Genomic DNA, 13,237 nt, shown 5'->3' with positions numbered 1-13,237 from the left:
ATAGAAATATTCACTCTTTTTCTCATCCCAAACACTATTAACTCTGCTGTTTGTTCCAAATCTGAAAATTCTATCTACAGCAAAGGAGTATTTTAAATAAACATTGCCCATCTGTTTGTTTTAGAGAAAAAAATAAAGAAATAAAAAGACTGGTGAAATTGAAAAAATAATGGAAAAATTAGTGTCCTAATGTTTTCAGATCTAGTCCTAATGTTTTCAGATCTAGTCATACAGTAGTACAGTACCATTTTGGTAAAAACACGGTCCAAGCATTTTTTTTTAAGTTATGACAACCCACAGGATCTAATACAGGACAACAGAGATTAATGTTTGATGCAGAGTCATGTTTTGTTTTCTTCTTCCAGTTTGCATCAATTTTAGCTCTAGTTTACAGATGACCTGGCGCTAGAGATAGGCACAGACAAAAAGGACTGCAACACATGTTTTCACTACTTGTGAAATGGAAAGATACAACAGAAAGAGATTAACAGAAGGACAGCAGGACAAAATATTTGTGAAAGAGAAACAGTATGTACAGGTGGGTCACAAAGGTATGCCAGATTTCTTTTTACAGTCCACCCTAATACCTTACCGCAGCAATGGCCTTAGGGCCCTCGGCAACACTCTGGCTCAGAGCAAGGCCAGCTGTCGTTGGGCGGCTGGGCATGGTGGCTGGCTGCTGCTTTCTCATAGATATCCCCATGGTATCCAGGCTCTGGCTGCGGCCTCTGATCACCCGCTAAACAGAAGGGAGGCAGGGAAACAGACATACACAGATACACATACAGACATGCACACAGTAGGGCGCTATGAAAGTCACCACAGCAAGGCTAGAAAGCTGGGACAGACCAACACCAGAAACACAGAAATTCTAACTCCTCAAAGACAGCATCTTACATATAACCCTTTTGTTGTGAGTTTATGGAACTCACTGCCAGTAAAGAACTCTCCTCAAATATATTCTCTGCTTTTATCTCATTTATTCTATTGCAGTAGAAATTCCCTCACAGTATCCCAGCTTCCTAAGACAACATCATCTGATGCAGTCTTGCCCAGTATAAGCTACAAAACACAAAACTGAACTGAAGTCTATAAGATCATGCATGAAGGTGAGAGCAGCCATTTGAAAATATGGAGCATTTGAAAAAGCCATTTTCTGATATTTCTCAGTCTTTTCCAACCCTTTGCAAAGGTTGTTTGTGTACAATGACCTGTAAATCATAGTCCCTACTATAAGTCAGAAAAGGACATTTTTGGAATAATTACTTTAACATGTAGGTGGTTATGAAACTCCTGGCTAGTAGCAAGAGGAAGGTAGATTAACTGTACATACTAATAAAACTCACCAAAACATCCTAGATCTGACCAAAGCTACACATATACTTAGTAGTTACATGTGACTGGCTTAGTTTCACCATTCTTAATAACACCAATCAGCCCACCAGACAAAACAAGGGGAGTTCATCTAAAGAAAAGCTTTTTTATTAAGTCTCTCTGTTAAGGCAGACAAAGAAATTGGTGACACAGAAATGGAAAAGTGAGAGAAAGGAAAGTGATGCAAGATTTTTCCTATATAAGCAGCTCAAAATTAATTTCTCCTGTTTGTTCAAAAACTTTGCTTTCATTTATTGTCCTGATCCTTGCACTTTTACAAGTAAGTTGTCACCTGAGCCTGACTTTTAAAAGTGAGAGAAATCTAAACTGAACAACAGGAAATTAACCCTGGCTTTTAGAGAGAAAGTAAAGCATCAATATTTTCTAAACAATACATGCTAAGTTGTGTTGGAAACTCTTGCAGTTGCTCCTGCTACTCTTTCAGTCGTAATGAAAATGAACTGGAAGAAGTCTACTGTGAGAAATTAAAACTGCTTCCTATTAGTTACTGCAGTTGCTCTTGTAAGCACCTACACCCTTCCCAGTAAGTCAAGGAATGAAACCCCATTTGACATTAGACACCAGCATCATGCATAAAGAAAGAGTCTGATGTCATAGGGACAGTATAGGATTCCATCAAAGACCAAGCTTTAGCTCTACAGAGAAATGTACACAAACTAGGAAAATGTGTATTTTTGAATGATACAGTAAAGCGCAGTGGAAGATGCTCTAAAGAAACACTGCTACAAGAAAAGTCTAACCTTTCCATTTAATCTGCTGCACAGCTTATCACTAGGGTCAATATTCCTGATGGGACATAGTGATCCTCAAAAAAAAAAAAAAAAAAAAAGGACAACTGATAAAGAACTTCTTCAATCAACCTTGACCCACCTTGAAATTCTCAAAGAAGCCCCCACTGCCATTCTCTGTCTTGTCATCTTCTTCTATTGGCAATCCCATCATGCAGCGGCTGCGAAGTTGCAGCTCCTCAAAAAGGCTCTCCAAGAGGGCACTTCGGGTTCTCTCCTATATCAATATTGGGAATGAAAATACAGCTATTATGGGAAGAGTGTAGAAGGGTGCTGTTAATGCTGTATCTCTTGTCCTCATTTAAAAAACAAAAAATATCCTGAAAATTAATTTAAACAACATTAACTGATTTTAGCTGTGTAGACATGGAATTTATAGATATAGATAGCCCCTTTAAAGTCATTTTAAATCAAGTCGTAACAGACATCAGGTTTTACAGGTGATGAAAATGAGGCATGGGTTGAGGGCAGTTTTTTTCTTAGATCAGGCAAGCAGCAGAGCTTGGAGAAGAATTTTGGGACTTTGAACAAAACTCTTAAGTATGTACCCTGAAATGTAATACTGAGTTTCAACTAATACAGAATTTCCTCCAGCAGTATCTATGCATCATATTCAAACTCTTACTTGAGTATTACACAATGACATTAGAATGTATCTATTCATACCCTACCACGCCAGTTGTGAAATACAAAGGAAGGATTCACATGGCTAAGAATAATTACGTTTAAACATCAGAAAATTAGAAATAGATGACAGTAAAAAATTATCTTGTATTTTCTTAATCTGGCAGCAATATAGTATTATATTTTTAATGGAAACAAACAGGTAATCGTCCCACCTTTAATTTAGCAAATTTTTCAGCTCGATAGCAGCTGTATTCAGCATTGATGAGCTTGACCAGAAGGAATTCACGAAACTCTGTACTCTAGAAGACAAGATGAAAACCCGACTGGAGATGAAGACAGCATTACAAACATTAGGTGATAAAAGCTCTACCTTACTACTCCTTAGACCTCCAAAGCCATCTAGCCAGACTGACAATACAACAGTGACTGCGAATAAAAGGGTGTGTAGTATTTTTCCCTGCCATCTAACACTGCATCAGAGAAACAAACCTTTCTAAATATGGCTGGATTTGGTAGAGAAGGTCCAAAGAAGGGCACATCATCTCGCGCTGTGACTGAAACCTGAAACAGTACAAGGGAATGAAATCAGTATCGTAATACAATTGTGACTATTAGAGAATTTCAAACTTCTGTGTTTGCGTGCATGTATGTTGCAATGTATATATCAGAGACACTATTGCATCTCCAATTCCTTCTGAATCATTTACATTTTCCAAAGGTACCTGTCAATTCCTGACCTCAGTGAGTGGACCATAGAATTATAGAATTCCTCAAGTTGGAAGGGACTTTTAAGATCATCTAGTTCCAACCCCTCTGCTATAGGCAGGGACACTTCCCTCTAGACCAGGTTGCTCAAAGCCCCATCCTGCCTGGCCTTGTATGCCTCCAAGGAGGAGGCATCCATAACTGCACTGAGTAGCATGTTTCATTGTCTCACCATCCTCACAGTAAAGAATTTCTTATTAATAGCTAGTTTAAATCTACCTTCTTCCAATTCAAAGCCATTTCCTCTCATATTGTCGCTACCTGCCCTTATAAAAAGTGCCTCATCAATTTTCCTTGCAAGCCCCCTTCAGGTACTGGAAGGCCGCTACTGGGTCTCCCCAAAGCCTTCCCTTTTCCAGGCTGAAAAGCCCCAACTCTCTCAGCCTGTCCTCGTAGTGGAGGTGCTTCAACTCTCCATCCCTCATCTTCGTGGCCCTCCTCTGGACCTTCTTCAACAGCTCAATGTCCTTCCTGTGTTGGGGGCAACAGAACTGGATGCAGTGTTCAAGGCAGGGTCTCACAGGAGCTGAGTAGAGGGAGAGAATCACCTTGCTCAATTGGATGGTCATACGTCTCTTGATGCAACCTAGTATATGGTTGCCCTTCAGGGCTGCAAGTGTACATCGCCAGCTAATGTTGAGTCTTTTATCAGCCTACATCCCCAAATGCTTCTCCTCAGGGCTTCTCTCAAGCCATTCTCTGCCCAGTCTATATTTGTGCTTGGGATTGCTCCAACTCAGGTGCAGGTATCTTGCACTTGGCCTTGTTGAACTTCACGAGATTGGCCTGCGCCCACCTCTCCAGCCTGTTCAGGCCTCTCTGGATAACACCCCTTCCCTCTAGTGTGTCAACTGCACCTATCAGCTTAGTGTTATCTGCACTGTGGGAACTACACTCGATCCCACTGTCCATGTTGCCATCAAAGATGTTCAACAGCACCAGTCCCAGCATCGATCCCTGAAAAAAATACACTCATCATCAGTCTCCACTTAAACACCAAGCCATTAATCGCAGGTCTTTGAGTGCAACCATCCAGCCAATTCCTTATTTAGCGAGTCGTCCATCCTCAAATCATTTCTTCCCAAATTTGGCAAGCAGGATGTCATGTGGAACAGTGTCAAATGCTTTGCACAAGTCAGGTAGATGACATCAGTTGCACTTCCTTTGTTCACTGACGCTGTAACTCCATTATAAAAGGCCTCCAAGTATATCAGGTACAATTTGCCCTTGGTAAAGCCAATCAATTCATCTTTATTTTCCATCTGCCTTAGTAGGGTCTTCAGGAGGTTCTGCTCCATGATCCTGTCAGGCACAGAGGTGAGAATGACTGGCCTGTAGTTCCCTGGATCTTCTTTTTTTCCCTTCTTGAAAATGGGATTTATGTTTCCCCTTTTCCAATCAGCGGAAACTTCACCAGACTGCCAGGACCTTTCAAATACGGCTGGCAATGTTGTTTTATCTTCCAGAAAATCATAAAGTAAAAGCAAAAAACCTTGCCAAACCTTACATTTTAAAGTGTTCTTAATAATAAATACATATTAACAATAACCAATGTATTTAGAGCAGAAAAAAGATGCTTCTATTCAGCCTGCAAGATTTACCTCCACCAGACAAACCAAATGTAAATACTAACTTATTACTATTTTTTTAACCAGACTTCTCAGTAGAGATATACTGTACACTAAGGGGAATATAAGGGAGTATCCCAATACAGTGACATTATCACTTTTAGACACATAATAAGCACACAAAAGCAGTTTCCCAGCAAGAGATAAGTGCATCTATGCTTCTTTTTTTAAAGCATGCTCCTATCTCATGCCCCAACACCAAAAAATAGTAATGCAAGTCCATTTTTCAAATACTGCCACTTTGCTCTTCATAATACTTACCATGTATATGTAGCTATCTTACCAGATATTTCAGTTACTTTCTTCTTCATGTTTGAGATGGAACAAGGAACAGTATTATTCTTTTTCATTTCATACGACAGGGAACAACAGAAGTGCATCTTAACAGCAACTGCCTCAAAATAACACCCCATTGTAAATGTCACAGAGCACATCACAAAGTTGTGTGAATTTAATGAGACTAAAGAAAGAGGCTCGAAATTTAGCTCAGATTTCTCACACTATAGGCCAGCTGCCCTCCCTCTCCCTCCCAACAGACTAAAATCCTGCTTTGCTTTCTTAATCTTCTGTTTGTAAAAACTGATTCAAAAAAATGAATATAATCAAAATTCAAATTTAAGCATTAGACATTAGAGCCTCTCAAGGAAGAATTATTTAAAATTCCTTTGGAAAAGCCCTTACATAAAACTACACTGGCCCCAGAGTCATGGCCAGGGTGATTTTTTTTTTTTTTAAATGAAGTGATTTGGGAACTTTACTACTCTACCAAAAATAATGCCATTGCGTGTAGGCAAAAACAATACTGGGAAGAGAAAGACAAATTACAAGCTTCCCCAGCTTTTTTCATAAAAAAAAATCCAGTGAATTTATGTGCCTTGTAAGATGAACAGCAAGAGAATTAGGACCTCAAGCCACTGATCATCAGGCAGCTATTTTGTCATGACAGACTTAGATGTCCACAACATATAAAACAAAAGAATGTTGTTATTCCACCACTACCACTCTTTTTGTGGAAGATGAGATGGAGATCCTGTTACAATTTTGACATTCTTGCTGCTCTTGTAGACCTAAAAAGCTTGAGAACTCATTATCACCAAATTAGAATTTTTACTTAACATGAGATATAGCACTTTGATTAAAATGTTTCTATAAAGGAAAATCCATCATAGAATGCAAAATAATATGTGTTCTGATCTCTCATCATGATTGAAAGTTGAATTTAAAGTCACAGAGATATCCATATAGAGCCATGCAATAAATTGTTCTGGCAAGAGGCTGTGGATACAGAATTTTTGTTCTAGTAGGGCTCCTGTCAAATGGAGGGCCTTAAGATGTAGCACTTCACTTTCAGAAGGGCATTGGTTCCAGGATCCACAAAAGCAGATGCAGCTGGTTAGAAGTCCACAGAATAGGCCAGCCAGCTCTACTTGACGTACAGTTTCAGGATAAGCAAGCTCTGTGCTCTATGATCTGTTACTAAGCATCACACAAAGTTAGTTGAATGAGCTTTTCTTGATAACGAAAGAAAATCTCTTTCTTTCAATGCAAGAAAGAGATTACCCAAAATGTGAATGTGATCACTTGTTCCTTGTGCTCTTTGATATTTTATCTGAAATTTTATCTGCATATATAATTTATCTGAATTTGTCTTGCATTAAATCCCAAGTGTTAAGCTTTATAAATCTATCAGCTACGCTGGAAAACATGCAAGTACATAGTTTCTTGTATACACACTTAAAAATAAATCAATTTTTTTTTTTTAATATTCTATTTGCTATGTAGAGATAATAAGCATTCCTGGACTCTGTTCAGTAAAATATTTGTGTTCCATAATCTTGATCATTCTCAGTCTTAGCTCTTAGTCTTCTCCAGCTTATCCATATTTTTATTAAATCTGAATACTCACTAAGCAGGAGCACAGATTACTAATAGTAGAAATCATATCAATCAGAGAGGACCTCTGCAAACCTACAGAATAGAGAATAGTATAGCAGGAAGGAGACTCCTAGTCAGAGATCAAAGTGTAGGTAAAGGGGAAGGAGAGCTTTTCACTGAGAATGTGATTAGCATTTACTGACAAAGCAAACAAAGCTGTTTGGAGGACATCTGGCCAATCTTGTACCTCTCCCAAAAGCCCAAGGACAGCTTTTCGCTTCAAGGGTCGAAGTCAGTACATCACCACAGAAGAATCTGCTGGCTCCGTTTACCTTGTAGAGGGTCTCCCCACAACTGCTGTGAGTGAGCTGAACTACCACGTATGCATGTAGGAAATTAGAAGCAATCATATCAGGCACAAAAGGTGTGCTTTCATCCTGGAAGATGATGGCTACAATGTCATTCCCAATGTGACGCTTCCGCTGAAGCTGGAGAGTAAAAAGTAAAAAAATGTGGAGGTAGAACAGTACGACAGGGCCTAAAACACCAGTTTGTTTAGCCCATCTTCTCTAGTAGAAACCCCATCACCACTTTCACCATTTATCCTGTCATACTTCCCAATATCATGCAGTTAGGTGTTCTCCTTAATTAGCTCCTCAATAAATACCCCTCCCCTCTTACCCACGCTCTTGAATTCCTTAGTTCTCCTCACAAATACCTGTTGGGAATCTCCTTCTGCGAAGGGCAGTTTTGTAGATACATGAAACATGATCTCTTTGCCCCGGAAATTTGTATAAACTGATTCGGTGCCTGTTTGACCTCTAATGACATCCAAACCTCCCCGGAACCTGAATAAATCCACACCACACAATTGGTTGGGCAGGACACAGATGAAAAAGTGGAGAGAATAAAGAAGATATCAGTAACACTAGCTTATGCATCAATAATATCAAAGGTAACTTTAAAGAAATCAGCAACAGTGCAGTACCTCATCTTCCAAAAACAAATGCAATAATCAAAGCTGCAAAATGTTTCTACCAATGAACAACTTTTCTTGCTAAAAGCTGTGAAGCTAAACCAGGGATCCTCAAAGGATCTACTTTGTTTAGCATTCTTCTGAGAAACACAATCCATATTTTAGAACTAGAGAAAGTAGCTGTGGCAGAGCCACAGAATCAGAAAATCACAGAATGGCCCTGGTTAGAAGGGATCTCAAGGATCATGAATTTCCAATTCTCCCTGCCACAGGCAGGGCCATCAACCTCCCCATTTAATACTAGACCAGGTTGCCCAGGGCCCCATCCAATCTGACCTTGAACACCTCCAGGGACAAGGCACCCACAACCTCTCTGGGCAGCCTGTTCCGGCACCTCATAGCAAAGAACTTCCCCAACCTAAATCTTCCCTCCTTCAACTTAAAACCATTTCCCTTTGTCCTGCTGTTATCTACCTTTCAAAGAGTTGATTCCCCTCCTGCTTACAGGCTCCCTTGATGCACTGAGAGACTGCAATTAGGTCACCCTGCAACCTTCTTTTCTCCCTGTGACTGCAAAACAAGCTTGCATTTATACAGTCAAAATAAATATTTTCTTTGATCACCCTGGGTGACGTGCTGAAATACTCCAGGGTCCGTAAATGAAAATTTTTAGCTGAGGCCTAAACTCCAACAGATTACCAGGCAGGATGGTTGACCACCCTCCATCCCAGCACTCCATATTTAGGACTCATCCCACCACGTCTCACTAATACCAATGATAACATTACTCTGGGAATGGATCAAAGCTCCCATTTCCTCAAACTGCATGTATTGGTATACAAGCATTTCCAATGTGCTCCTGAACCTGAAGTGCCCTTTAGAGTGGCAGATGCTGCTATCAGCCTTGCCATGATGACTTACCATTCCTTTAGCTTGACCCCAGTATTCCTGATGGAATCTCCCTCTCCCATCAATCCTTGTTTAAAGCCTTTAGTCTGGCCAAGTTACAGGCTAAGAGATATTTCTCCCATCAGAGATCAAATCACTGAACTTTTTGCATTCCCTAACCCATCCTGACTTTTAAAACATGCTTGTTACACACCCACGGAAATCCTGCAGCTGAATCTTGTCACCAAGGAAATCTAAGAACTCCAGGAAACCCAGACTCTCTTCTGTGTTACTGAAGACTTCTTCTTCAGTTGTCTTCAAAAGGAAAAGAAAAAAGCAAAAACAGCACAAAGATTAGGCCAAAACACTGTTCAATCATCTTTGAGGACCAGCACAAAGGAAACAAATCAGTCGTTATAAGGCAAGATTGTGTCCTTTCTGTTTAAGAAATCTCTATTTTCCAGTATACCATACTTTCCACACTGCAGACCCTATTATTACATTTAAGCTAAGAGAACTGACTCTTTCTGTCTTGTTTTGAGGATGGTAGAATCTGAACTACCTTACCTGTCCAGGTTTCTGGTAGATTACCCCAAATTTGAAGTTATTGCTTATAACATGTTCATCAAAAGCTACAATAAGCTGTGAAGCCTGTGAAAATGAAAATACAAATTATAAATTGCATTTAATTAGCCAGCTCTTGATGAAAAGACACATAGAATCAGAAATTTATACCTTGGGATAGAGGACAGGAAAGAAGCGTTCAACATTCACATCTTCACACAGTAGCTGTTCAGAGACAGGGAAACAAAAGAGTGATTATCATGTGCTCTAGCTTTGTGTAGCAAGCACAACAACATGGACACTCATAATTATCTGACGAGACTCCTTTCAAGAGAAAAATCCAAGGTAACATTACAAAAGAGAAAAAAGGAGCTAAATGGAAGAGTGAAAGGGGAAGTATATGAAAGTACTGGTGTGGAAAATGTAGAAAAGAGAAGTGGGAGGACAGTAACGTGAAAGTAAAAAGTAACTAGAAGGATAGAATAAAAAAGAGACAGACTCATGGTGTAAGAGTGAGAAGGCAAGCAAGAATCTCACCTTTGCCATCTGGACAGCATTGGGAAACTCATTCAGACAGGAAATAGGGATCAGATCATGTTTAGTACCAGTTCGTGTCCTGAAATAAAATAAAAACCACATTAAAGTGAATGTTGAAAGAGGTAGATGCAACACTGGCTCTTTAAACAAACAGTAGCCATTCCTTCAGGTTGTTCTTAAAACAGTTAAATCCAGAGGAATAATTTTAAGTTTAATGCATAAAATCACTGAAAAAAGAGGGGTACTTACTACTCATCACTTGTTCTGGGAAGCAGGGAAAGACAAAACAGGCAGGCACAAGAAAGATATGGGCCTGTCAGAGCAAGTCCAGAGGTGAGCCATGAAAATGATCAGAAGGCTGGAGCACCTGTCCTATGAAGACAGGATGAGAGGCTTGGAGTTGTTCAGCCTGGAGAAACAAAGGCTCCAGAAAAATCACATTGTGACCTTCCAGTCTTAAAAGGGGCATATATGAAGAACATTTAAAGACTCTTCACCAAGGCCTGTAGTGTTACAAGAAGTAATGGCTTCAGACTGAAAGAATCAAGATCTAGATCATACATAAGGAGGAAATTCTTGTGACACCGGCATAGGCTTGTCAGAGAAATTGTGGATGCCTGATCTCTGGAGGTGTTCAAGGCCAGGTTGGATGGGGTCCTGGGCAACCTGATCTTGTGAGAGGTGTCCTTCTCAACAGCAAGGGGTTGGAATTAGATGCTCTTTAACATACAAAAGCTTCCTTTTTCCATATATATATTAAAAAAAGAGGTGTCTTTCTAGGGAAGAAGTAAGATTTGGCTGTCAGAGACCTCTTCCACCAATATAAACAAGTTATTGGGCAAAGGTGCTGCATATAGTAGGATATCTTAATAGAGAAATAAATATCCTTCACCAGTCTTTTCAGTGTAGAAAGGTTTCTAGGCTCAGATAAATATTCCTGGTTCAGCTCATAAGCATGCTCTCAATTTTTCCCCTAGAAGATTCTTGCTCTGCCTAGTACTCTGAAGTGTTCTCCACATACAATGGTGACAGTGGCAGTTTTGTAGCTGATTCCTACCCACGTTTTCCCTTGGAACTGAATGAGAGATGACAAGCAGCAATGATATGTCAGTTTCTTCAAGTAGCATATTGCCTACCAGAAGTGACTTCAGTCAACAGAGTAGGAGATAGCTTTTCTGCTGCATGCTTCTCACCTACACAAGATCCACCTCTATTCTTTCTCGAGTTTATTTAGCAGCTCTCTGGGCTTTGCTAAAGCCCTATAGGGGGCACACTGGCACATAAGAGGCTGTCCTGGGAAGTTAAAGAATGTCCTAGCTCACCTTCAGGTGCGATTTAGTCTCAAGTACAAAGCCCAACGATAGGCCTGAGCTAGCCTGCCCTCAACTAGGAAAGGCACATTCCCTCCCTCGAGAGTGCTCACATCTCCAAGTAAACAGAATTAACAGAAGTTTCTTTTTGAAGGCAGAACAAATATTTTTCTCAGAAGAACTGTAAGGATGTGACCGCAAATGCTTCAGCTAGGAAGAAGGAAATCGCTAGGAGAAAGTCAGAAGAAGGCAAGAAATTAAGGCTTAAAGGTTTCTTTACAAGCTTCTCTAAGAGAGAGACATGAGATTCACACCCATATCTATGCAGAGAAAGTTCAAGGTAAGATGAGAGACACATCACAGTAACACACACTACTACAGAAGGCACTGTTACCTCAGCAACAAGCGTAGATTTTCCTGTTTCTCAGACTGTTCATACTTCACAGAAAGTATCAAGTAGCCCAAGGACACATCACTGGAATAAAAGTTCTGGTGCTCCTGAAAACAGGAATTCAAAATGCATTATTCCCAACATGCTTCCCAGAATATATACCAAAGTTTTTACAACCTGTAAACTCAGGACTGGCTTGTTTTCTCTTTAAGTAGCAGTGGCATGCTGGAAGAAATGCTAACACTTGCCTTGCAGCCTCCTTGGTAATCAGTGCATGAGTATAAAAGTTCATCCACTACCAGTAGAGTACTTCTGAGAAGAAGTAGAATAAGAACATTCAACAACAGATTTTGAAGGACTTCAGTTTCTTGTAAATAAATTCGTATATTTGATACATTTTTCCCTGTACCCACTCATACTCTGCATAACACTAAGCATAACTGGATGTAGCTATGGAAATTTTCTGTACAAGCAGTAATGGCAGGATTAACACACCAAATACAACATACCCTATTGTTCTTCTCTACGAGCATGGACAGCTCAGTGAGGATGCAGCCACAATTCCAGGAAACTACTTTGCAGGCAGAGAATGTTCTAAAACTAACTAACACTAGCATTGCTTCAACTTCAGTGGAGTGTACCTCAAAAAGAATGTAATTCAGCTTCTTCTGTCTAGCATTGAACTGTAATGCAAACATTTTTACAGGGTCTATACAGAAGTGACTGCAGCCATATATTTCTTCCAGGTATATGGCCATAGGCCTGGTTAAAATCTACAGACAAGTGAAATGAATGGAAATCTCTAGCACAAATAGAATTCTGTATAGGTGGAGTCATCCAGAAATTCTTAGATTTTTCTCATCTTCCTAGCAGAGGTTAATAATCATCAGGAAAACCATTCAGTAGACAGTTCTGGAGTTGGCCACTACACATGGATCAGTCCCTGGGCCTGATTAAGCTCTGCGTGTCTCTGTTCAGTGCAGACGAGTTGGACTAAATGGCCTTTAAAGATCCCTTCCAACTCTAAGGATTCTATGATTCTATGACTCTGAAAAAATCTGATCAAATAATGAGACTGAATTAACACTTCAACAAATGGTCATAAGTTATTGTGTTTGAGGTGTAAGCAGGACAGAGAGATCAATGAGAATGTCACGCAGGAGATCCAATTATCTTTGGATTTAATCAGAACAATATCATAATCTTTCCCTGCTAATGAGAATTTCTGTTGAAACATTCCAATATTAAGTCTCCAACCCAGAAGGATATGGTGAGATTAAAGTGATGTTTCTAGGCTAGAAGGTAACGTGAGAGTCCTCCTCAGTAAAGCAAAGTAAGAATAAATAAAACATAATAAAACCAAATAAAGAAATACCCAAACAAAAATCATCTCAGCTACACTACAATGGGCAGAATTATCAGCTTCCTTATGCTTTGGGGCCATGGAAATCAGGAGAAATCTCAAATTCAAGTAAAGGAGTCACTGGCAATCC

At 39.8% G+C, this 13,237-nt stretch overlaps 1 protein-coding gene across 14 annotated transcripts in view; it reads right to left on the bottom strand.

Annotated features, from left to right (window-relative positions):
• Window positions 1-13,237, bottom strand: part of LOC100544165 (rap1 GTPase-activating protein 1) — a 61,392-nt gene that overhangs the window by 7,731 nt on the left and 40,424 nt on the right. For 8 of the 14 annotated variants that reach the window (XR_014886366.1, XM_085235905.1, XM_085235883.1 and 5 more), the window contains 11 exons: window positions 11,748-11,851; window positions 10,044-10,122; window positions 9,678-9,731; window positions 9,510-9,593; window positions 9,157-9,257; window positions 7,797-7,926; window positions 7,411-7,566; window positions 3,300-3,371; window positions 3,023-3,109; window positions 2,266-2,400; window positions 593-739 (listed from right to left, as the gene is read on the bottom strand). Coding sequence is in view for 10 of the 14 variants with exons in the window: in XM_085235905.1 (XP_085092031.1) it covers window positions 593-739; window positions 2,266-2,400; window positions 3,023-3,109; window positions 3,300-3,371; window positions 7,411-7,566; window positions 7,797-7,926; window positions 9,157-9,257; window positions 9,510-9,593; window positions 9,678-9,731; window positions 10,044-10,122; window positions 11,748-11,851 (1,149 nt within the window). In the remaining 4 variants the exon portion in view is untranslated. The remainder of the gene's footprint in view (window positions 1-592; window positions 740-2,265; window positions 2,401-3,022; window positions 3,110-3,299; window positions 3,372-7,410; window positions 7,567-7,796; window positions 7,927-9,156; window positions 9,258-9,509; window positions 9,594-9,677; window positions 9,732-10,043; window positions 10,123-11,747; window positions 11,852-13,237) is intronic. The other 6 variants (XR_014886372.1, XR_014886374.1, XR_014886373.1 and 3 more) reach the window with 2 other exon arrangements.

The sequence above is a fragment of the Meleagris gallopavo genome, chromosome 1 (assembly GCF_905368555.1).
Source record: "Meleagris gallopavo chromosome 1, MGAL_WU_HG_1.1, whole genome shotgun sequence".
Taxonomy (NCBI): Eukaryota; Metazoa; Chordata; class Aves; order Galliformes; family Phasianidae; genus Meleagris; species Meleagris gallopavo.
Note: the sequence above shows the minus strand (reverse complement) of the source record. Positions and strands in the feature narration are given on the sequence as shown.